Source organism: Salvelinus alpinus, chromosome 12, assembly GCF_045679555.1.
Source record: "Salvelinus alpinus chromosome 12, SLU_Salpinus.1, whole genome shotgun sequence".
NCBI classification, from domain to species: domain Eukaryota; kingdom Metazoa; phylum Chordata; class Actinopteri; order Salmoniformes; family Salmonidae; genus Salvelinus; species Salvelinus alpinus.
The window spans coordinates 49167985-49194800 of NC_092097.1; the positions used below are offsets into that span (position 1 = coordinate 49167985).

The 26816-nt window shown below is 41.4% G+C and overlaps 1 protein-coding gene across 1 annotated transcript in view; it reads right to left on the bottom strand.

Moving 5' to 3' along the window:
- LOC139535308 (cadherin-22-like) overlaps positions 1-26816 on the bottom strand; it is a 217532-nt gene that overhangs the window by 35976 nt on the left and 154740 nt on the right. The window contains exons 5-8 of the mRNA XM_071334614.1: positions 21605-21724; positions 13597-13764; positions 8696-8883; positions 3639-3895 (exon numbers count right to left, since the gene is read on the bottom strand). Coding sequence (XP_071190715.1) covers positions 3639-3895; positions 8696-8883; positions 13597-13764; positions 21605-21724 — 733 coding nt within the window. The remainder of the gene's footprint in view (positions 1-3638; positions 3896-8695; positions 8884-13596; positions 13765-21604; positions 21725-26816) is intronic.

The window sequence follows — 26816 nt, forward strand, 5'->3', positions numbered from 1 at the left end:
TAACACTGTGTCCCATGGGGATATTGCCAGTTGCCGTTGACATCGGATTATGGCTATACATTAGCATTTTCAAATGTAGGGAAACTGTGAGCCAGATTTAAAAAAGGATGAAAATAATTATCCATTTAGCATCTGTATAGGAAACCTGTCACAGTGCTTGTGTCCCTACTGCACCTACATCCCCAAACAAGTCTGTGGTTTCAGCCCATGCTGGAGGGGAAAAAAATAAAAATGAATATTTCATGCTGCACTCCAATGAAAGCAAAATACATTTGCACATCCTTGTGGTTGGCTCCACGAGGAGCGCTCAGGAGAGTATAGAGCCAACAAAACCCTGTGAGTAGTTTATTTTTTTTCTCTTGAGCAGGCTCGTGTGCCCGTCGGGACTTTAATGGAATATTATGAGCATAATCATTTCCTTTTCTACCTTTTGGACAAAAAGCTCATCAAAGGGACCAGTAGGGTCTTTGTACAAGTCGTACAAGACAGCTAAAAGGGCTACAGTGAGATGAGCTTCATGTAGTCTAGGTGTTGAGGTGCATAATGCAGCCACAGTTAGATTATTCTAGTCATATTACATTAGAGTCTGCCCGCTCTGAATCTGTAGTCTATACAAGGAACAACACATTTCATAGCTGCAACGTGTATACAGAACACACTACATCAATAAACAGTATAGCTAAGGCTATCATTAAAATGTATTTTATTTATGCAAGAAATAGTGACAAACGGTGACACCTACACAATAATTATGTAAATGTCATCAAATGATATTTCAGCTTTCAAAACTGCTATAGTAGTTGGTGAAGGGAGATCATGTAGATATTACCTGTGCATCTTATAACATTTGCAAATATGCCATCACTTTAATATATTAATGGAGAAGTACACATTTCCAGAAGATCTGTAAGCACTAAACACAAAGTTTCAAGACGCCATTCCATCTTCCTGATAAAGAGCCAAACAAAGAACACAAACACATTTTCTGTTGTTTCCAGAGGCTGTGTTCATACCTCTGGAACTCTTACCCCCTTGGTACAGCGCCCGCTACTGCCTGCTAGTGCCAGCCAGTGTCCGGCAATACCCGATCGGTGCCCTCCGGAGCAGGGTGACAGGAGTGTGGGAGAGAGTGATGGGCCCTTGGGCACCAGGCGTCGGGGTTAGTTCCGTCCAATCGAGATGATTAAAGTGGTACCGATGGGCATGGCGAAGCGCCAAGGTACCCTCGAACCCGTTGGCTCTCGCCTGCCAACAAGCAGGCGGTGGCACTGCCATTGTGTTGTACTTTATTACACCTGGAGCACTTTCAGTTCAGCCTCATGCATTTTTAATAGAGGTAATTTGCACAGCCTGTGTGTGTCGGTGTGCGTGAAGCTCCACTCTCCTCACCGCTATTATTCCTCCACCCAAGACCTGAGATGGAGGCTCTGGCACAAAATAATATAATTCTGCTCATAAATAGGGATCTGAGCGAACGCACAAAGATGTGTGAGATACTGAGGAATCCTCTAGCGTGGTCAACAGTCATTGCAGTAGCCTAGAGTAATGTGATTCTGGCATTGTACAAATGGATGAATCAATGTTTTCATGATTCAAATTGTGTCGTGCAGCGATCTTCCAATTGTGTGTTTATTACCATATTTAAAAAGAAATGCCAAATCCCAAGCTCCCTGTACATCTAAACCTGTGTTTGTTGATATAAGATGCCATTTAAATCAGTCCTATAAATGCAGTAATGTAGTCCTTATTTGAGGGTCTTATATGACATTGTAAACATATCATTTGTAGCTATGAACAAGTTTCTATTTGTTGAAAGTTCTGCTTCTTTACTTGTGAAGCATACATTATACTAATGGTATGTCTTATTATAGCCATATCTCTACCCGTTCTTATAGCCATATCACTACCAGTTCGTATAGCTGTATCTCTACCAGTTATTATAGCCATATCTCTTCCAGTTATTATAGCCATATCTCTTCCAGTTATTATAGACATATCTCTACCAGTTATTATAGCCATATCTCTTCCAGTTATTATAGCCATATCTCTTCCAGTTATTATAGCCATATCTCTACCAGTTATTATAGCCATATCTCTACCAGTTATTATAGCCATATCTCTACCAGTTATTATAGCCATATCTCTTCCAGTTATTATAGCCATATCTCTACCAGTTATTAAAGCCATATCTCTACCAGTTATTACAGCCATATCTCTACCAGTTCTTATAGCCATATCTCTACTAGTTCTTATAGCCATATCTCTACCCGTTCTTATAGCCATATCACTACCAGTTCTTATAGCTATATCTCTACCCATTCTTATAGCCATATCTCTACCCGTTCTTATAGCCATATCTCTTCCAGTTATTAAAGCCATATCTCTACCAGTTATTACAGCCATATCTCTACCAGTTCTTATAGCCATATCTCTACCAGTTCTTATAGCCATATCTCTACCAGTTCTTACAGCCATATCTCTACCCGTTCTTAGAGCTATATCTCTTCCAGTTATTTTAGCCATATCTCTTCCAGTTATTATAGCCATATCTCTTCCAGTTATTATAGCCATATCTCTTCCAGTTATTATAGCCATATCTCTTCCAGTTATTATAGCCATATCTCTTCCAGTTATTATAGCCATATCTCTACCAGTTATTATAGCCATATCTCTACCCGTTCTTATAGCCATATCTCTACCCGTTCTTATAGCAATATCTCTACTAGTTCTTATAGCCAGTTCTACCAGTTCTTATAGCCATATCTCTTCACGTTCTTATAGCCATATCTCTTAGTTATTATAGCAATCTCTCTTACAGTTATTATAGCCATATCTCTACCAGTTATTATAGCCATATCTCTACCAGTTCTTATAGCCATATCTCTTCCAGTTATTATAGCCATATCTCTTCCAGTTCTTATAGCCATATCTCTTCCAGTTCTTATAGCCATATCTCTTCCAGTTCTTATAGCCATATCTCTACCCGTTCTTATAGCCATATCTCTACCCGTTCTTATAGCCATATCTCTACCCGTTCTTATAGCAATATCTCTACCCGTTCTTATAGCCATATCTCTACTAGTTATTATAGCCATATCTCTACCCGTTCTTATAGCCATATCTCTACCCGTTCTTATAGCAATATCTCTACCCGTTCTTATAGCCATATCTCTACCAGTTATTATAGCCATATCTCTACCCGTTCTTATAGCCATATCTCTACCCGTTCTTATAGCAATATCTCTACCCGTTCTTATAGCCATATCTCTACCCGTTCTTATAGCCATATCTCTACCCGTTCTTATAGCCATATCTCTACCCGTTCTTATAGCCATATCTCTACTAGTTCTTTTAGCCAGTTCTACCAGTTCTTATAGCCATATCTCTTCACGTTCTTATAGCCATATCTCTTACAGTTATTATAGCCATATCTCTACTATTTCTTATAGCCATATCTCTACCCGTTCTTATAGCCATATCTCTACCCGTTCTTATAGCCATATCTCTAGCAGTTCTAGGCTTATCTGTAGGTTTATCTGTAGCAATACTTACATACCCATCTGAAGCAGTTAATGAAGAACTATCTGAATGAACTAATAGACTATAATGGATTTGAAAAAAGGAGCCATGATCCATACCTGACAGGTGCATTCTCCTTGTCTGGGTCCTTGGCGGTAGCTGTGCCCACCAGCGCACCTAGCCTGGCATCCTCCTGGACCTCCATGATGGCCCCCTCAGCAGGGAGGAAGACAGGCGGCTCGTCCGCGTCAGTTACGCTGACCCGCACGATTGTCTGGTCGCGGAAAGAACCAAGCTCCAAAAATCGGGGGTCCACATGCTTGTTGACAGCCTCCACCACCACGTTGTGTGTACGCTTGCTCTCGAAGTCCAGTGGCTGTACAGAGCACAAACAGGGAAGAACTAAAGCAATGACATGTCACTCTAAGGGGAAATAATTCACCCCTCAGGCAGACGCTATAGGGTGCCTAAGTGTAAACTGAGCAGATATAAGGATTGCCAAGTCTATCAAATACCTAAACAGCAATAAGGACATCTGAGCTCTACTGCTGTACAAACCTTTTCTATTCATATACTGTCAATGCCTTCAGAAAGTATTCACAGTGCTTCACTCTTTCACATTTTGTTGCGTTACAAAGTGGGATTCAAATGGATTTATTTGTATTTCTTTTGTCGCCGATCTACAAAAAATACTTTGTAATGTCAAAGTGGAAGAAACATTCTAAGATTTGTAAAAAATGTATGAAAAATAAAACACGAATATATCTTGATTAGATAAGTATTCAACCCCCTGAGTCAATACATGTTAGAATCAACATTGGCAGTTATTACAGCTGTGAGTCTGTCACGCCCTGACCTTAGAGATCCGTGAGTTGGGGTGGGCATTCTATGTTCTGTGTTTTATGTTTTGTATTTCTTTGTTGGTTGGCCGGGTGTGGTTCTCAATCAGAGGCAGTTGTCTATCGTTGTCTCTGATTGAGAACCATACTTAGGTAGCTCTTGCCCACATGGGTTTTGTGGGTAGTTGTTTTCTGTCTCTGTGTCTGCACCAGACAGAACTGTTTCGTGTTGGTCTATTTTTGTTATTTTGTCTTAGTGTTCTGAGTTAAAATAAATATTAACATGGACACTTACCATGCTGCGTTTTGGTCCACTCCTTCTTCCCAGGACGATCGTTAAAGAGTCTTTCTGGATAAGTCTCTGGGCTTTCTACACCGGATTGTGCAAAATTTGCCCATTATTATTTTCATAATATTTCAAGCTCTGTCAAATTGGTTGTTGATTATTGCTAGACAACCATTTTCAGGTCTTGCTATACATTTTCATAACGATTTCAGTCAAAACTGTAACTCGACCACTCAGGAACATTCACCGTCTTCTTGGTAAGCAACTCCAGTGTAGATTTGGCCTTGTGTTTTAGGTTATTGTCCCGCTGAAAGGTGAATTCATCTCCCAGTGTCTGGTGGAAAGCAGACTAAATCATTTTGCCTGTGCTTAGCTCCATTCCGTTTACCTTTTAATTCCGAAAAACTCCCCAGTCTTTAACAATTACAAGCATACCCATAACATGATGCAACCACCACTATGCTTGAAAATATGAAGAGTGGTACTCAGTAATGTGTTGTATTGGATTTTGTAAGGACAAAAAGTTAATTGCTTTGCCACATTTTTTCAGTATTACTTTAGTGCCTTGTTGCAAACAGAATGCATGTTTTGGAATATTTTTTATTCTGTACAGGCTTCCTTCTTAAAAAACAACAAATATTCTATTACATTTTTTTTTCTTCGGTATTTACAATTAAAGCCCATAGAAACACATGAAATAACACATTCATGAATGGCAAAAAAAAGAGTGAAAAAATAAATCATAAGGAATGAGGTCTTGAGGTGTCTTTCCTATATTTAGAAGACACAAGAAAGCTCAGTGTTCGTGAGTCTCCCCCTTTCTATTGTGAGGTCATATTAGTTTGTAGCTCAAATGGTTCGGACACCACAGACAGAAGTTGGCACATCAGCGTTACTGACTTCAGACGAGTCCCGTGACACTTGTTGGGTCCGTAGAGCAAAATGGAGAACACCATCGTCTTCGTGAGAGTCTCCCCTTTCCATAGAGGGGTCATAATAGTTAAGCCAAACCGTTCGGACGATACAGACATTTTGTGTGAAGATGGATTTTCTGGATGTCTCATGGTCTGACAAACTCCGCTGTACTGTAGCTCGGCCACTGATATAGGCGGATGAAAAAGGCTGATATAGGCGGATTAAAAAACCCTGATATCTCTAGCTTAAGCTGCTGGATTTTGATGGGGATTTTTTTTGTATCTTACTTACTGTAGATGGAATCATAACTGTTAAGGATTAAAGTCACCATTGGCCTCATTGTGAAATCCCTGAGCGGTTTCCTTCCTCTCCGGGGCAGTGGAAAACCTCCCTGGTCTTTGTGGTTGAATCTGTGTTTGAATTTCACTGCTCGACTGGGGGACCTTTCAGATAATTGTATGTGTAGGGTACAGAGATGAGATAGTCATTCAAAATTCATGTTAAACACTATTATTGCACACAGAGTGAGTCCATGCAACTTACTGTGAAGCACATTTTTACTCCTGAACTTATTATGGCTTGCCATAACAAAGGGGTTGAAAACGTATTGACTTAAGACATTTCAGGATTTAATTAACTTGTAAAAATTGTGAAATACATCATTCCACTTTGATATTATGGGGTATTGTGTGTAGGCCAGTGACAAAAACAACATCTCTATTGAATCTATTTTAAATTCAAGCTAACACAGCAACATTTGGAAAAAGTCTAAGGGTGTGACGTAAATACTTTCTGAAGGCACTGACTGTACCGTGTATATACAGTACTAGTCAAAAGTTTGGACACCTACTCATTCATGGGTTCTTTATTTTTACTATTTTCTACATTGTAGAATAATAGTGAAGACATCAAAACTATGAAATAACGCATTTGGAATCATGCAGTATCCAAAAAACTGTTTAACAAATCAAAATATATTTTATATTTGAGATTCTTCAAAGTAGCCACCCTTGCCTTGATGACAGCTTTGAAAACACACTCTTGGCATTCTCTCAACCAGCTTCATGAGGTAGTCACCTGGAATGCATTTCGATTAACAGGTGTGCCTTGTTAAAAGTACATTTGTAGAATTTCTTTCCTTCTTAATGCGTTTGAGCCAATCAGTTGTGCTGTGACAAGGTAGGGTGGGTGGTAAACAGAAGATATCCCTATTTGGTAAAAGACCAAGTCCATATTATGGCAAGAACAGCTCAAATAAGCAAAGAAAAACAACATTCCATCATTACTTTAAGACATGAAAATGTCAAGTTTCATCAAGTGCAGTCGCAAAAACCATCAAGCGCTATGAGGATACTTGCTCTCAGGAAAGGATGACCCAGAGTTACCTCTGTTGCAGAGGATAAGTTCATTAGTTACCAGCCTTAGAAATTGCAGCCCCAAAAAATTATTCACAGAGTTCAAGTAACAGAAACATCTCAACATCAACTGTTCAGGAGAGACTGTGTTAGTCAGGCCTTCATGGTCGAATTGCTACAAAGAAACTACAACTAAAGGACACCAATAAGAAGATGAAACTTGCTTGGGCCAAGAAACACGAGCAATGGACATTAGACCGGTGGACATTTTACCTTTGGTCTGATGAATACAAATGGAGATTTTTGGTTCCAACCGCCGTGTCTTTGTGAGACAGAGTAGGTGAACGGATAATCTCCACATGTGAAGTTCCCACCGTGAAGCATGGAGGAGGTGTGATGTGTGGGGGTGCTTTGCTGGTGACACTGTCAGTGATTTATTTAGAATTCAAGGCACACTTAACCAGAATGGCTAACACAGCATTCTGTAGCGATATCCCATCTGGTTTGCACTTAGTGGAACTATCATTTGTTTTTCAACAGGAAAATGACCCAACACACCTCCAGGCTGTGTAAGGGCCATTTGACCAAGAAGGAGAGTGATGGAGTGCTGCATCAGATGACCTGGCCTCCACAATCACCCAACCTCAACCCAATTGAGACGGTTTGGGATGAGTTGGAAAAGCATACCAAGTGAAGCTGGTTGAGAAAATGCAAAGAGCGTTCAAAACTGTCATTAAGGCAAAGGGTGGCTACTTTGAAGAATCTAAAATATATGCTATAACACTTGCAAATCTGTGTAAGCAACTGTTACGGATACAGGTATCCTGTGTGTGTATTTCTTTTCTCTCCTTCTCCCTTCACAGGTGGCAATCATCATTCCCCAATCAGTCACCAATCAGTCATCAATCAGAAGACACACCTCCTGTTTCCATTACCCTATCACAACCCCTTTCCCTTGATTTAAAAACCCTGTCAGTTGTTCTCTCTGGAGCTCAATCTCTCTGTCATGCGATCTCTCTCTAGATCTCTTGTTTTTGCAACTACATGTCACTTTGTCCGTTAGCCTGTGAGTATTGTTTTGTTATGGTGTTTGGCTGTTTGTTTGATGGTGGGAAAAGGGGGTACCAAAATAAATAGGCCATGGGCATACACTACCCGTAGGAATACTTTGTCTAAGAACACTAGTTAGAACTGGGCGGACCACCCACTGTATTTTTGGTTAGTTAGTTAGCTGTTGTTGAAGCAGGTAGTCTAGCTTAGGTGTTTTGGGATATTTGTTTCTTTCCTTGGGTCCAGCTCAGCTCCTCCACTTTACCGTGTGTTTACAAATAAACCATGCGTGTTTGACGGTAATTTAGTTGTCTGTGGTTATTTCGTTCTCACTTACTTTTTCACTACTATAATTTGCATGAGTTATGTTACGGGTCTCGTTACCATCCCCCCTAGACTGCCGGGCCAAAGGGATTCGTAACAGCAACCAATAAACTTTGATTTGATTTAACTCAAATGCTCCGATTTAAACATTACAATGGCTGGAGCAGAGGGCAGCCGCAGGGCAGTTTAGGTCCTTGCTCAAGGAAAAATTGTCAATAGGTGGCACCTGAGATATTACTGCCAGCAACCCTCCAGTTCCTGCTCACTCCTACCAGATTTTTTTTCACACCGTCAGCACTGGGATTTGAACTGGCAACCCTCTGGTTGCTGGCCCGCTACATTAACCTCGAGGCTATCTCTGGCCCCAAATCCAAACTGATCTCAAATCAGCGGCATTCTACTCCCACCTTTTTGATAGTGATGACGGCTTCCTGTGTGTCTCCATCGGTGGTAACCTTGAACAGTTCCCCGCCCTCCTCATCTTTGATCAGGTAGCTCATGTCCGTGTTCTCCCCCATATCTGCATCTGTGGCAATCACCCTCCCCACCGGCGTCCCCACGGCCGCCCCCTCAGACACCGAAAACTGGTACATCTCTGAAGGAGAGAAATGGGGAGTAGGTGGAAAAGGAGGAGGAGGAGGGAGGAAGAAGGAGAGAAAATGGAAGAGGGTGAAGATAAAGATGACAGGAGCATGGAGGATGAAGATTAGGGGAAGGGTGAAGACAGGGAAGAGGAGAAGGTTAACAAGAAGATGTAGAGTAGATGGTGAAGATGAGAGGAAGGAAGTGGAAGGACAAATGCATTCAATACATACAAGCCTACCATTTACTGTATGTAAGAGCACTCTTCCCATTGCCAGGAAAATTAATCAAAAAGAGAATTCCCCAGGATTTTTATTCTGTAGAGCCAACTTAGTTAATCATGAATCCATCCACCCCCCAATGCTTGACCCTTAACCCAATTGGCCCTCAGAATTCCCTTTAAGTAATGCACTGGATCTTTGCTCATGTTAGACCAAAGCACTATGCGATTATGTTAACCACGTCTGGTAAAGATGCTGACCCCGGGTGATCATTGGCAAGGCATGGAGTCTATGTATGGAAGGTTTTACGCTTACTCTTTCAATATCCTCCTGTAAAATTTCCAAAATAGACTTTCTAATCAACTTTTTGTTGACCACAGCACTTCCACAGCACAAAGCCACATTTTGTGTGAGATATCCAATTACATTTCAATTCAGTCAATTCAAAACGGAAATTACAATTACAATTTTCCTCAATGATTCCCTATGAAAATATTTAGTTGGAATTGGAATTTCTGTTTAATTCCTGAATGAAGGAAATTTCAATGGAATTGACCCCAACCCTGTAGGACACACAAATAAAACATCTGCACATGTCACACAATCCTGTTCTTTTCTAATACAACTATGTATCCTCGAACCGCAGACAGCATTTTGAAAGCGCTAGGAAGTTATAGAAGAGAGGAAATCACATAGGCGACAGCCAGGAAACAAAATCAGATTATGTGAGACAAAGCGATGAGAGCGTCACGACTGGAGCGTCAAGACACTTGAACTTAGACAGCTCTCTTAGCTTTAATAACATGTATTGTTGTTTATCTCACAAAAGTGGGAAAGAGCAATAACTCCGCTATTCATAGGCTATAGAGTCTGGAGTCTTAACAGGAAGTACCTTTTTCTGTCATTCGTTATGAGCTAGTTATATGCAGATGGCTTACAAAAGAACTCAACTTTCAATTCCACTAAGATGTCCAGGGTACAATAGAAAGGGTTGTTGAAGTTTCTAAATCATGTACTAGCATCATAGGTAAGATTTTCCCCCAGCAGGAAATACAGATTCAAGTAAAACATCCTTTTACTGAGCACCATTGTGAAATGTACAAATTGTGAAATGTACAATGAAATATAATACACATTTGAAATGTGTCTTTTTTTGCTATAGCGAGTAGTACAAGTTGGGTCCAAATTGGTTCACCTGAGATTAATTTATCAAATACAATCTGAAAAGTTTCAGAATCCTAAATAATTACAAAGCATTTTTTACAGCCTAAGTCCCTGATTAAATAGGTAGGAAGGAAAGGCTTCTGTAGTAATGCATCCATTTTAACATTCAATATGATCTGCTGTTTTTGCATTCTAAACTTAAACAGCAAGAACAGGCTGGTTAACATTGTGAAACAAAGTAGCTGGATCATCAACTTAACTGACCTTTCAGACCTTTCTCACCTGTAGTATCAGCCACCAGTGATACTCATGGCGCAATTCATTCTGAGGGACACCCAGTATCCCTTGTTTGATGAAGTTATGTTGCTTCTCTCAAAGCGCAGATACAGACTGCCCATGTTCAAAACTAATAGGTCTGAACTTCATGCCAGCTGCTATCAGCTTTCTCCATAAGCTGTATTGTTACTGTTAGCTGTGTACATATTGCTGTATGCATTGCTTTGGTGTATATTTATTGTCATGTGTTTTTACTATGTGCTACAAAATGAATTGCTCCCCGGAGATAATAAACACTCTACTAGTATTCAAACAGGGTCCTGTATATTGACCATAATGTTATTACATTATGGCCTTTGACCTTTCTCCAGCTGATAAATAACGGATGTCACCAACATAAATCCATACCACTGGAATGTTAAAATTGTTAAATCGGCTCCATCTTATCGTATGCAGACATAGGGAATCTCCCAAAACCGCTTTCATCAGATGATTTCCTAACCCTTCTTAGCGGAGTATTTGACATGTGGATAAATATAAGTGAAATTATTTTCTCAGAGTGCTTCTGACCACTCCATGTAGTCCGATACTTCTATAACTGATGGGGGTACTTCTATAACTGATGGGGGTACTTCTATTACTGATGGGGGTACTTCTATTACTGATGGGGGTACTTCTATTACTGATGGGGGTACTTCTATTACTGATAGGGGTACTTCTATTACTGATGGGGGTACTTCTATTACTGATGGGGGTACTTCTGTTACTGATGGGGGTACTTCTGTTACTGATGGGGCTACTTCTGTTACTGATGGGGCTACTTCTATTACTGATGGGGGTACTTATATTACTGATGGGGGTACTTATATTACTGATGGGGGTATTTCTATTACTGATGGGGGTACTTCTATAACTGATGGGGGTACTTCTATTACTGATGGGGGTACTTCTATTACTGATGGGGGCATTTCTATAACAGCTTGTGGTACTTCTATTACTGATGGGGGTACTTCTATAACTGATGGGGGTACTTCTATTACTGATGGGGTATTTCTATTACAGATGGGGGTATTTCTATAACTGATGGGGGTACTTCTATTACTGATGGGGGTATTTCTATTACAGGTGGGGGTATTTCTATTACAGATGGGGGTACTTCTATTACAGATGGGGGTACTTCTATTACTGATGGGGGTACTTCTATTACAGATGGGGGTATTTCTATTACTGATGGGGGTATTTCTATTACAGATGGGGGTATTTCTATAACTGATGGGGGTACTTCTATTACTGATGGGGGTATTTCTATTACATGTGGGGGTATTTCTATTACAGATGGGGGTACTTCTATTACAGATGGGGCTACTTCTATTACTGATGGGGGTACTTCTATAACTGATGGGGGTACTTCTATAACTGATGGGGGTATTTCTATTACTGATGGGGGTACTTCTATTACTGATGGGGGTACTTCTATAACTGATGGGGGTATTTCTATTACTGATGGGGGTACTTCTATTACTGATGGGGGTACTTCTATTACAGATGGGGTACTTCTATAACTGATGGGGGTATTTCTATTACAGATGGGGTATTTCTATAACTGATGGGGGTATTTCTATTACAGATGGGGTATTTCTATTACTGATGGGGGTATTTCTATTACTGATGGAGGTATTTCTATTACTGATGGGGGTACTTCTATTACAGATGGGGGTATTTCTATAACTGATGGGGTACTTCTATTACTGATGGGGTACTTCTATTACTGATGGGGGTACTTCTATTACAGATGGGGGTACTTCTATTACAGATGGGGGTATTTCTATAACTGATGGGGTACTTCTATTACTGATGGGGTACTTCTATTACTGATGGGGGTACTTCTATTACTGATAGGGGTACTTCTATAACTGATGGGGGTACTTCTATTACTGATGGGGGTACTTCTATTACTGATGGGGGTACTTCTATTACTGATGGGGGTACTTCTATTACTGATGGGGGTACTTCTATTACAGATGGGGGTACTTCTATTACAGATGGGGGTATTTCTATAACTGATGGGGGTACTTCTATTACAGATGGGGGTACTTCTATTACAGATGGGGGTATTTCTATAACTGATGGGGTACTTCTATTACTGATGGGGTACTTCTATTACTGATGGGGGTACTTCTATTACTGATAGGGGTACTTCTATAACTGATGGGGGTACTTCTATTACTGATGGGGGTACTTCTATTACTGATGGGGGTACTTCTATTACTGATGGGGGTACTTCTATAACTGATGGGGGTACTTCTATTACTGATGGGGCTACTTCTATTACTGATGGGGGTACTTCTATTACTGATGGGGGTACTTCTATTACTGATGGGGGTACTTCTATAACTGATGGGGGTACTTCTATTACTGATGGGGGTACTTCTATTACTGATGGGGTACTTCTATAACCGATGGGGGTACTTATATAACCGATTGTGTACTTCTATAACCGATTGGGTGCTTCTATTACTGATGGGGGTACTTCTATAACGGATGGGGGTACTTCTATTACTGATGGGGGTACTTCTATAACTGATGGGGGTACTTCTATAACTGATGGGGGTACTTCTATAACTGATGGGGGTACTTCTATAACTGATGGGGGTATTTCTATTACTGATGGGGGTACTTCTATTACTGATGGGGGTACTTCTATAACTGATGGGGGTATTTCTATTACTGATGGGGGTACTTCTATTACTGATGGGGTACTTCTATTACTGATGGGGGTACTTCTATTACTGATGGGGGTACTTCTATTACTGATGGGGGTACTTCTATTACTGATGGGGGTACTTCTATAACCGATGGGGGTACTTCTATAACCGATTGTGTACTTCTATAACCGATTGGGTGCTTCTATTACTGATGGGGGTACTTCTATAACTGATGGGGGTACTTCTATAACTGATGGGGGTACTTCTATAACTGATGGGGGTACTTCTATTACTGATGGGGGTACTTCTATTACTGATGGGTGTAAGTTCGCCGCCACCATCAATATGAGAGTGACTCACTCTGCGGAAAGCGTGGTGGGTTGTCATTAACATCTGTGATCACTATGGTCACCGTGGTGGAGCCGGAAAGACCGCCCATTTGGCCTGCCATATCGGTTGCCATGACGACCAGCTCATAGCGATCCTGCGTCTCCCGGTCCAGATCTGCCACAGCCGTCCGAATCAGTCCTGATAAGAGAGAGATCCAAAGGGAAAGGTCAAGTTAGCTCTTAGCTCTCATATACGATAGCCCGTTACATATTCTCTGGTCGCAAATATCAATTTCAGCTAAGCACTCTATGACTGAGTTTACACAGGCAGACCAATTCTGATCTTTTTTTCACTAATAGGTATTTTTACCAAACATATCAGCTCTGAAAAAGACCTGATGTGAAAAGATCGGATGTGATTAGTCAAAAGACCAATTAGCGGATTTTTTTAATTTTTTAGAATTGGGCTTCCTGTGTAAACACAGCCTATTAGAGGCACAAGTGCGGCACATTCCATTTCCCCCTCTCGGCTCGTCTTGAAAGAGTAGATCGTGTCACATCCGTGGCTCCATGCACATGTCCTCACGGCTGAGCTCTATTAAAATTCATAATATATATGGGCCAAAATGAAGGCACACACAATTGAAGAATGAGGCTTATGTTCTCTGGCAGGAGTGGATTTAAGAGAGAAAACCACAACAATCTCATGAGTTGTCTTAATCCTACTCCAGTGAGCATTTTGTTCCGATGCTTTAACAACGCCCTTGGAGTACAGACCTACTGCTGTGTTTAGCCAGGTTTATATTTCTACTGAAGTAACTATAGTTGGAAGTGGATTAGTCTGAGGTAAAAAAAAAAACTGCCCCCTTCTATTTCATACCGGTATGAACAAATATACAATATTTTGCCAATGATAAGACTTGGAATTGTCTTAATCTCACATTTGTTCTGATCGATATAATGGCACTGCATATCCCTCTCCTAAACAGTACGTTAAGTTATTAGCATCTACATTTGGGCATGTCCATATCAGTACATTCTCTGGAGTTGAAAGGGGTTAAACTAATCTGAAGACAACATGACTGAGGTCCGATCACCATAACTCATTTACATGGCGGACATTCTAAAACCATGACAGTCTAATGACACATTCCAGCCTAATGTAGTTCGAGGAGCACCATGGGTATTTTTTCCATACAATATGTTTCCCCTTTACCTTCCAAGGTATGTTTCTCCAAGAACCTGGTGGAAAATAACATCCCCGTACCATTGGCAGTATACAGCCAGAGCTCAATCTGAATTATATCCTCAGCTAACACTTAATTTGAATAGTCCATCTATAGATGCTCTATCAGTAACATTTCAACTAACTATCTACTAAACCTGCTCTAAACTTGACCCTTATCCTAACCCTAAACTTAACCCTTACGTTAAACCTAGCCCTAATCTTAACCCTTACCCTTATTCTAAATTTAACTCTAACCGTAGCAAGCAGTTGCTTATCAACAGATAGTTTGTTGATATAATCCGGACTATCCAAAGTGTAACCCATCCTCAGGGCTAAGTACAATATTTTAAAACAGAAAAGAAAATAGAAAACCAGGGCATGTGGTGAAATTCTGCTCCTTTCAGTGCAATTTCCACCCATATATATTTAGATACAGATCCTAGACTCACAATGACGCACATGAATCTTCTCTTTGTGCCACACTGGGTTCAAAGGCCTTCTGTTTAATTTTTCTGTATTTAATTATCTGTATATGTTATGTATGTGCAACAGTGTTCCTTCCGTCCCTCTCCTCGCCCCTACCTGGGCTCGAACCAGGGACCCTTGGCACACACCGACAACAGTCAACCTCGAAGTATCGTTACCTATCGCTCCACAGCCTCCACAGGCCACAGCCTTGCAGAACAAGGGAAACAACCACTTGAAGGTCTCAGAGCAAGTGACGCCACCGATTGAAACTCTATTAGCGCGCACCCTGCTAACTAGCTAGCCATTTCACACTGGTTACATGTGTATGTATTTACAGTGGCTTGCAAAAAGTATTCACCCACTTGGCATTTTTCCTATTTTGTTGCCTTAAAACCTGGAATTAAAATAGATTTTTTGGGGGAGTTTGTATCTTTTGATTTACACAATATGCCCTCCACTTTGAAGATGTAAAATATTTTTTTTTGTGAAACAAACAAGAAATAGGACAAAAAAACAGAAAACTTGAGCATTCATAACTATTCACCCCCCCAGAGTCAATACTTTGTATAACCACCTTTTGCAGCAATAACAGCTGCAAGTATGTTGAGGTATGACTCTACAAGCTTGGCACATCTAGCCACTGGGAGTTTTGCCCATTCTTCAAGGCAAAACTGCTCCAGCTCAGCTCAAGTTGGATGGGTTCTGCTGGTGTACAGCAATCTTTCAGTCATACCACATAATCTCAATTGGATTGAGGTCTGGGCTTTGACTAGGTAATTCCAAGACATTTAAATGTTTCCCCTTAAACCACTCGAGTGTTGCTTTAGTAGTATGCTTAGGGTCATTGTCCTGCTGGTAGGTGAACCGCCGCCCCAGTCTCAAATCTCTGGAAGACAAACAGGTTTCTCTCAAGAATTTCCCTGTATTTAGCGGCATCCATCATTCCTTCAATTCTGACCAGTTTCCCAGTCCCTGCCGATGAAAAACATCCCCACAGCATGATGCTGCCACCACCATGCTTCACTGATGGTGTTCTCAGGGTAATTAGAGGTGTTGGGTTTGTGCCAGACATAGCATTTTCCTTGATGGCCAAAAAGCTCAATTTTAGCCTCATCTGACCAGAGTACCTTCTTCCATATGCCTTCTGGCGAACACCAAACGTGTTTGATAATTTTTTGATACATTTTTTTCTTCAAGAAATTGCTTTTTTCTGGCCACTCTTCCATAGAACCCAGCTCTGAGGAGTGTACAGCTTAAAGTGGATCTATGGATACTCCAATCTCCGCTGTGGAGCTTTGCAGCTCCATCAGGGTTATCTTTGGTCTCTTTGTTGTATCTCTGATTAATGCCCTCCTTGCCTGGTCCGTGAGTTTTGGTGGACGGCCCTCTCTTGGCAGGTTTGTTGTGGTGCCATATTCATTCCAATTTTTTATAATGGATTTAATTAGTGGGATGTTCAAAGTTTCAGATTTTTTTTTATAACCCAACCCTGATCTGTACTTCTTCACAACTTTGTCCCTGACCTGTTTGGAGAGCTCCTTGGTCTTCATGGTGCAACTTGCTTGGTGGTGCTGCTTGCTTAGTGGTGTTGCAGACTCTGGGGTCTTTCAGAACAGGTATAAACAGTTGAAGTCAGAAGTTTACATACACCTTAGCCAAATACATTTAAACTCAGTTTTTCACAATTCCTGACATTTAATCCTAGTAAAAATTCCCTGTCTAAGGTCAGTTAGGATCACCACTTACTTTTAAGAATGTGAAATGTCAGAATAATAGTAGACAGAATCATTTATTTCAGCTTTTATTTCTTTCATCACATTCCCAGTGGGTCAGAAGTTTACATACACTCAATTAGTATTTGGTAGAATTGCTTTTAAATTGTTTAACCTGGGTCAAATGTTTCGGTTAGCCTTCCACAAGCTTCCCACAATAAGTTGGGTGAATTTTGGCCTATTCCTCCTGACAGAGAGGACTGAACTGAGTCAGGTTTGTAGGCCTCCTTGCTCACACACACGTTTTCAGTCCTGCCCACAAATGTTCTATAGTATTGAGGTCAGGGCTTTGTGATGGCCACTCCAATACCTTGACTTTGTTGTCCTTAAGCCATTTTGCCACAACTTTGGAAGTATGTCATTGTCATTGTCCATGTGGAAGACCCATTTGCGACCAAGCTTTAACTTCCTAACTGATGTCTTGAGATGTTGCTTCAATATATCCACATAATTTTACCTCTTCATGATGCCATCTATTTTGTTCCTCCTGCAGCAAAGCACCCCTACAACATGATGCTGCCACCCTTGTGCTTGACGGTTGGGATGGTGTTCTTCGGCTTGCAAGCCTCCCCCTTTCTCCTCTAAACACAACGATGGTCATTATGGCCAAACAGTACTATTTTTGTTTCATCAGACCAGAGGACATTTCTCCAAAAAGTACGATCTTTGTCCCCATGTGCAGTTGCAAACCGTAGTCTGGCTTTTTTATGGCGGTTTTGGAGCAGTGGCTTCTTCCTTGCTGAGCGGCCTTTCAGGTTATGTCGATATAGGACTTGTTTTACTGTGGATATAGATACTTTTGTACCTGTTTCCTCCAGCATCTTCACAAGGTCCTTTGCGGTTGTTCTGGGATTAATTTGCACTTGTCGCACCAAAGTACGTTCATCTCTAGGAGACAGAACGCGTCTTCTTCCTGAGCAGTATGATTGCTGTGTGGTCCCATGGTGTTTATACTTGCGCACTATTGTTTGTACAGATGAACGTGGTACCTTCAGGCGAGTCCTAACCGACTTGCCAAAACTATAGTTTGTTAACAAGAAATGTGTGGAGTGGTTGAAAGCTGAGTGTATGTAAACTTCCAACTTCAAGTGTATATACTGAGATCATGTGACACTTAAATAAAGTACACCTGTGTGCAATCTAACTAATTAGGTGACTTCTGAAGGTAATTGGTTGCACCAGATCTTATTTAGGGGCTTCATAGCAAAGGGGGTGAGAATACTTATGCACGCACCACTTTTCCGTTTTTTAATTTTTTTTTAAACAAGTTATTTTTTTCATTTCACTTCACCAATTTGGACTATTTTGTCTATGTCCATTTCATGAAATCCAAATAAAAATCAATTTAAATTACAGGTTGTAATGCAACAAAATAGGAAAAACGCCAAGGGGGATGAACACCTTTGCAAGGCACTGTTTGTATGAATGTATGTTTGTATATATATTATTTTACTGCTCTAGGGATGTAATTATTTGTGTGTCAAGTTTGTTTATTTGTCAGTTAATCTCATAAGGGATGGGTTGCCAATTGGCGATTTCACACAAAAATAAAAATGTAATTCATTAATTCATGATAAACTGAACGAGATGGCAATGGGAAGAGTCTACTCTGGTCAAATAGCGGGAGCCAGACTGTATTCCCTGGTGGGTTATCCACATCAAATTCCATTGTTGCCCTGCCTTAGTTGATGGTACCTCTCCCAGTGCCTTGCATTGTGCTACTCCGCTAGACACACAACTTAGAGATTGCACTCACATTTAACATCAGGTAGCTGCAGGCAATGCCTGTATGTCAGCATACAGTGCGAAGGAAAATTCAGTTGCAGGATATGGAGGCACATAATAATAGCTTTCAATAACCAAGGGCATGGGGAGCATCAGAAATTCATATTTTTGCATCAGGTCTTTCTTAGTCAGAACATTTGTAACATGCTTGACATTTGTAACATGCTTGAAAGGGGATCTCATCCATAGCATACTATATATTGCACATCAATTGTTAATGACTATGAGTCCTGTGTATTTGCCTGTTAGTCGTTTCGGATAAGAGCATCTGCTACAGTAAATGACCAAAATGTAAATGTATTTATATGACAGTGTCTGAGAGCAGAGTGCCAGGTAGTTATGTCTCTTTCCTAGAAATGTATGGGATATAATTTAATAGAATCCTCAGGCTTTCATCCTGAGAAGAAGCTCACTTGAACTTCAATACCAAATACCACTCTGAAGTTCAAATACATTCAAATGACTGCTACTTTCGAAAAATCCCTCAGACATTGGCCATTGATCATATTCTGGTCATGTATCTGGAACGGAGAAAAAGATAGTGAAGGATTAACACTCTTTTGAATGACTGGGGCGACATTAATGAGGGGAAATTCACCACTGCTCTGTTCTCTTGATGACCTCTTCCCCCTGCACCTATTTCAATGGTTAATGTCGATAAAAAAAGAAGGGGGGGGACAAGAGTTGGTACGATCTGCAAGTCTCCAGGCCAACGTTGCCGAGACAAGGCCATTTATCATCTAGGCACTAGGGCCAACCGAATCAAAGTGGGGAGACCAAAAAAAAGGAATGATTAAAAGTTTAGTGCTGCTCCCAGGAGGACATTTGCAGGCAACACAAACCTTGGGATATGCCTGAGAGACTACGATTCAAGCCCAGGTACAGGCCCTCAGACCAAAAGGGAATTCACCCAAATGTGCTGACTGGGAGAGACAATTAGAGAATCCGCATCTGGACAGACTGTAATATAACACTTCAGAGATTTAATGGCAACTATTTTCATTTCAATATGTATCCTTATACGTTGAGAAATATAAACTCAGCAAAAAAAGAAGCATCCCTTTTTCAGGACCCTGTCTTTCAAAGATAATTTGTAAAAATCCAAATAACACAGATCTTCATTGTAAAGGGTTTAAACACTGTTTCCCATAATTCTTCAATGAACCATAAACAATTAATGAACATGCACCTGTGGAACGGTCGTTAAGACACTAACAGCTTACAAGCGGTAGGCAATTAAGGTCACAGTTATGAAAACTTAGGACACTAAAGAGGCCTTTCTACTGACTCTGAAAAACACAAAAAGAAAGATGCCCAGGGTCCCTGCTCATCTGTGTGAATTTGCCTTAGGCATGCTACAAGGAGGCATGAGGACTACAGATGTGACCAGGGCAATAAATTGCAATGTCCGTACTGTGAGACACCTAAGAAAGCACTACAGGGAGACAGGACGAATAGCTGATCGTCCTCGCAGTGGCAGACCACGTCTAACAATACCTGCACAGGATCGGTACATCCGAACATCACACCTGCGGGACAGGGACAGGATGGCAACAACAACTGCCCAAGTTACACCAGGAATGCACCAGGAACGCATCAGTGCTCAGACTGTCCGCAATAGGCTGAGAGAGGCTGGACTGAGGGCTTGTACGCCTGCTGTAAGGCAGGTCCTCACCAGACATCACCGGAAACAACGTCGCCTATGGGCACAAACCCACCGTTGATGCACCAGACAGGACTGGGAAAAAGTGCTCTTCACTGACGAGTCACGGTTTTGTCTCACCAGTGGTGATGGTCGGATTCGCGTTTATCGTCGAAAGAATGAGCGGTACACTGAGGCCTGTACTCTGGAGCGGGATCGATTTGGAGGTGGAGGCTCCGTCATGGTCTGGGGCGGTGAGTCACAGCATCATCGGACTGAGCTTGTTGTCATTGCAGGCAATCTCAATGCTGTGTGTTACAGGGAAGACATCCTCCTCCCTCATGTGGTACCCTTCTTGCAGGCTCATGTCAATGCCAACAGCCATGCTGCTCATTCTGTGCGTGATTTCCTGCAAGACAGGAATGTCAGTGTTCTGCCATCACAATGCCACCAGCCATGCTGCTCATTCTGTGCGTGATTTCCTGCAAGACAGGAATGTCAGTGTTCTGCCATGGCCAGTGAAGAGCCCAGATCTCAATCCCATTGAGCATGTCTGGGACCTGCCCGGGAACTTGCAGGTGCCTTGGTGGAAGAGTGGGGTAATATCTCACAGCAAGAACTGGCAAATCTGGTGCAGTCCATGAGGAGGAGATGCACTGCAGTACTTAATGCAGCTGGTGGCCACACCAGATACTGACTGTTGCTTTTGATTTTGACCCACCTTTGTTCAGGGACACATTATTCAATTTCTGTTAATCACATGTCTGTGGAACTTGTTCAGTTTATGTCTCAGTTGTTGAATCTTGTTATGTTCACACAAATATTTACACATGTTAAGTTTTCAGAAAATAAATGCAGTTGACAGTGAGAGGACATTTCTTTTTTTGTTGAGTTTAAGTACACAATATGAGGTATGAGACAAGAAATATATCAACTCACTATTATTTCCGTGGATAAAGCATGGGGTTGGTACTTGTGTATTTCACTCAATACTGTAACACTACACGTATAATACTACAAGTAATACTTGTAAAATACAACTATTACCACAAGTAATATATAGTATATAAGTATTACTACAAGCAATACATTGTATACACATCATCTTTGACTCTGTCTGGTCATGCCAGGAGTCTGCCCTTACCAGTCTGTCTGTCCACGGTAAAGAAGCTCTCTCCGTCCAGCACACTGTACACCACCCTGGCACTGCTCCCGTACGTAGGGTCATCTGCATCCCATGCAGTGACCTTCATCACTGATGTTCCTGCGGGAGAATTGCATGTCAGAACAGCACAATAACACAAGGCTTCAGGACCTCCAGGCGTGCCCTTCATTTAAACAAACGGATAGTGAATCAGAGAGGAAGAGGAAGCGTGAGAGAGGGAGAGAGGGCAGGCTGGAGAGCTATTTTAATGCCCTGCATATTGTTTGTTACTGAAAATAATGTGTTATTTCAGAACACCTCTCCTAAACGACATCTCCTTCGTGACAGAGCGTTATCTGGGATGAAAGAGCACATCAAGATATTTAAGATCACTATCTTCAAAGACAGATGGAAGAATGTTAAAAATCAAACAAACAACTAATGACGATTACAACCATTTATGAACCTGAATAGTTTCTATGACGCCTTTAAAACAAATATTTATTGGGGGACACATTTGTTTCATTGAAGCATAATTCTTGTCTGTTCTAAGTAAATTGTGTGTAGCCACAAGCCTCTGGCACTGCAAAGCCTATATTTTACATTTAGTCACACATTTTAGCCAAAGCGAAGCCTTAAGCCTATAAAGCTTAATGGGCCACAGTCCTGTGGGGAAAGAAAAACTCAACTAGCCTTTTCGAGGTGTTTCTCTGTGGAGAAACATCTTGTTTGGGGTGACTGGGTTGGTGGCAGCAATGGCCCCTCAAGGACGGAGAGTCAGCCTCCATCCTTGGCCCAGCTATAGGTAATTACTGACAGCTGGTGTTGTCCACAAAAGGTCACAGCTGTAGCATTCCCAGAGCCCTGTCATGCCTTATGCTAATTATGCTAATTAGCAGAATGTGTCAGCGTTCTGTTTGTTTCCTGTCATGAGAGTCGCTCCCGAGGGTGGTGCAGGGAAAAGGATAGTGTATTATATTAAAAGCCACCCAACCATTACCACAGGCGCCTCAGATCAGTATCTGTCTCCACCTTTTTGGTTTCCCCTTAATCTGCACTTGCTAGCAGGGCCTGGAACTTTTCTCCATGGCGGCTTGTGCTAGCTATTAGCATAGCTAACTAAGGGGAATGTTTTCCATGCAATGGCATGGAACTGAAGCCTAGGAATTCTGCGATGTTCTCGAACTCTTTCCTATTATTGCACCGCTAAATCCTCATCAGTGTAGCCCTTTGAGTTTAACCTAATTCCAGCTTTAGTGATTCATATTTCACCTCACGTCGGAAAATTCAAAGGCTGGATCTATTGATGCTGTTCTTATGGGGTCTTTAAGCATGTACTGTGTTGTATAATACCATCATTATCACTCCTAAAATGCTAAAGTAGACACCCTGCCTATCCTCAAACAAATGGGTTTGTGTCATTGTCTGGCTGAGATCAGTTTGAAACTGTCCTTATCGCCTTAAAAAGATAAGGTATTAAGCAGATAATAATGTTGCATTGCTGGAAATGGGGGGTTTGTGCATTTCTGCATACCTGGTTGTGCGCTGGTAAAGCTGGGAAGCTATTCCCATTCATGGGGTTATTTTGTTATCTTAATTTCCCCCAGGTAATAATCAGCGTGAAGCCATTTCTGGGCTGCCTGAGAGTGAGGCGGCTGGAAGAACTATATAAATGCAAATGCTAAGTTATTGTGTTTTTAAAATAGGGAAGTAGGAGTTCTAGTCTGCAGCAGCTAGAGTCCTTATTAATGCCTTGACTGGCCTCAGCTTTCACAAGCAGAAGCAGCTAAGTCATTAGTTATTGGCTGGGGTGTTTGTCTGTTTTAGGCTACTTTGTGACAGCCTCAAGCGGATTTCAATAAAAGTTTGACTAACCCAATAGGAAAACAGAACAAAATATTACAGTAATGAGAAAAGTATTTAATGAAGAAAGTGCCCGTTATTCATCATCTAAAGATTTGTTTTGCTGTCTCTAAATAAAACTGGATGAGTAAATTGCTTTGATATGAGATAGAAGGTAGTGGAGTAATTATATTATATTATTTTATTTTTTTTACAGTTCAGCGTAATGGCAGATATGCACTTAGTGAACATATTTTTTAAACAAGCATTTTTTCCTGTTTGTTTGTGTGTCCTCCTCCTCTTCAGTTGAGCTTCACGTTGACTGTTCTCAATATAGGTTTGTATAGACCTGCTCTTAGCAAGTCCTGGCCATTAATATTGCATATACTGTGGAACTTCACATCACTGCTCCACAAGAATAATAAAGGAATTCTGAAGGCTATGTCTGCATCCCAACTGGCATCCTTATTCCCTACATAGTGTTTTTATGTATTATTTTATTTATTTAACTAGGCTAGTCAGTTAAGAAAAAAATCTTATTTACAATGACGGCCTACCCTGGCCAAACCCGGACAATGCTGGGCCAATTGTGTGCTGCCATAAGGGACTCCCAATCATGGCCGGAAGTGATTCAGCCTGGATCATGCTGTTTAATCAGCTTCTTGATATGCCACACCTGTCAGGTGGATGGATTATCTTGGCAAAGGAGAAAAAACTCACTAACAGGGATGTAAACAAATGTGTACACAAAATTTGTAGTGAAATAAGCTTTTTGTGCGTAGGGAACATTTCTGGGATCTTTTATTTCAGCTCATGGAACATGGGACCAACATTTTACATGTTGCGTTTATAATTTTGTTCACTATACAATTGCTCAGAGAAAGATATTTTGTTTAACAAGTTATATATATTTTTTTGTCAAAAAGATAGGGACCTAAAATATTGTCACCACTGTTTTTAATATATTTCAATACCTCACCTTGGGAGGATAACAGAAGTCATGTCACGTTCGTCGTAGTGAGGAGACCAAGGCGCAGCGTGATGTGAATACATACTTCTTTTAATAAAGAAATAACACTGAACAAACTAAACAAAATAACAAAACGAACGTGAACGCTATAATACAACGAGTGCAGACATGCAACTTCACATAGACAATAACCCACAAAACCTAAATGGAAAATGGCAACCTAAATAGGATCCCCAATCAGCGACAACGATAAACAGCTGCCTCTGATTGGGAACCAATTCAGGCCACCATAGACCTACAATAACCTAGACAACACAAAACCCGCATACCCACCCACGTCACACCCTGACCTGACCAAAATAATACAGAAAACATATATAACTAAGGTCAAAGTCAGCCTTTTTATAAAAACAAATATGAGATTGGAAAACACATTGGGAGGGATCTTAAGCCATTGCTCTATACAGAATCTTTCCAGATCCTTGATATCCTTCATCTGCGCTTATGGACTGCCCTCTTCAATTCAAACCACAGGTTTTCAATGGGTTTCAAGTCCGGAGAAAAAGAGAAGGTCTCAAGGATTTGGTCACCTGAGTTAGAATACCTCATGATAAGCTGCAGACCATATTATATACCAAGATAGTTTACATCTATACTTTTCATAGTTGTCTATTTACCACCACAAACTGATGCTGTCACTAAGATCGCACTCAACGAGCTGTATAGGGCCATAAGCAAACAAGAAATTGCACATCCAGAGGCGGCATTCCTAGTGGTCGGTGTTTTAAATACAGGAATACTTTTTTACCAGCATGTCACCTGTGCAACTGGAGGCGACACAACTCTAGATCACTTTTACAACCACACACAGAAACGGATACAAAAGCTCTCCCTCTCCCACCATTTGGAAAATCTGACCATAACTCTATCCTCCGGATTCCTGCTTTCAAGCAAAAACTCAAACAGGAAGTACCAGTAATGGAAATGGTCCAATGAAGCGGATACTAAGCTAGAGAACTGTTTTGCTAGCACAGACTGAAATAAGGTCCGTGATTCTTCCGATGACATTGAGGAGTACACCACATCAGTCACCAGCTTCATTAATAAGTACTGTACATCGACATCATCATCCCCACAGTGACCTTACGTACATATCCCAACCAGAAGCCATGGATTATAGGCAACAGCCGCACTGAGTTTAAGGCTAGATCTGCCGCTTTCAAGGAGTGGTAAAAAATCCAGACGCATATAAGAAATCTTGCTATGACCTCCGACGAGCTAGCAAACAGTCAAAACATCAATACAGGACTAAGGTCGAATCCTACTATACAGGCTCTGATGGTTACCAGATGTGGCAGGGCTTGCAAACTATTATGGATTACGAACGTAAACCCAGCCGTGAGCTGCCCAGTGATGCAAACCTACCTAACCAGCAAAATGCTTCCATGCTCGCTTCAAGAAAAGCAACACTAAACCATGCATGAGAGCACCAGCTGTTTCCGGATGACTGTGTGATCTCACTATCAGTAGCCGATACGAGTAGGACCTAGCGGGGCCAGATGGATCACCAGGACATGCACTCAGAGCATGCGCTGACCAGATAGCAAGTGTCTTCACTGACATTTTCAATCTCTCCCTAACCCAGTCTGTAATACCTACATGTTTCAAGCAGACCACCATAGTCCATATGCCCAAGAACGCCAAGGAAACCTGTTTAAATGACCATCGCCCGGTAGCACTCACATCTGTAGGCATGAAATGCTTTGAAAGGCTGGTCATGCCTCACATCAACACCATCATTCCAGACACCCTAATCCAGGGACATTAAATACTGTAATTATGTTCCGTGCCCCCCACCATCCGATCAAGAGAAAAGTCTTGCATACCGCCCCAACAGATCCACAGATGACACAATCGCTATTGCACTCCACACTGCCCTCTCCCACCTGGACAAGAGGAACACCTATGTGAGAATGCTGTTCATTGACTATAGCTCAGCGTTCAACATCATAGTGTCATCACTAAGCTCAGGAACCTGGGACTGAACACCTCCCTCTGCAACTGGATCCTGGACTTCCCGATGGGTCGCCCCCAGGTGGTGAGGGTAGGCAACAACACATCCGCTACGCTAACCCTCAAGACAGGGGGCAACTCAGGGGTGGGTGCTTAATGCCCTCCTAAACTCCAACACCACCATTAAGTTTGCTGACGACACGATGGTGGTTGGCCTGATCACTGACTACGATAAGACAGACTATAGAGAGGAGGTTAGTGACCTGGCAGTGTGGTGACAGGACAAAAACCTCTCCCTCAACGTCAGCAAGAGAAAGGAACTGATCGTGGAATACAGGAAACAGAGGACCGAGCATGACCCCATCCACATCGATGGGGCCTCAAGTT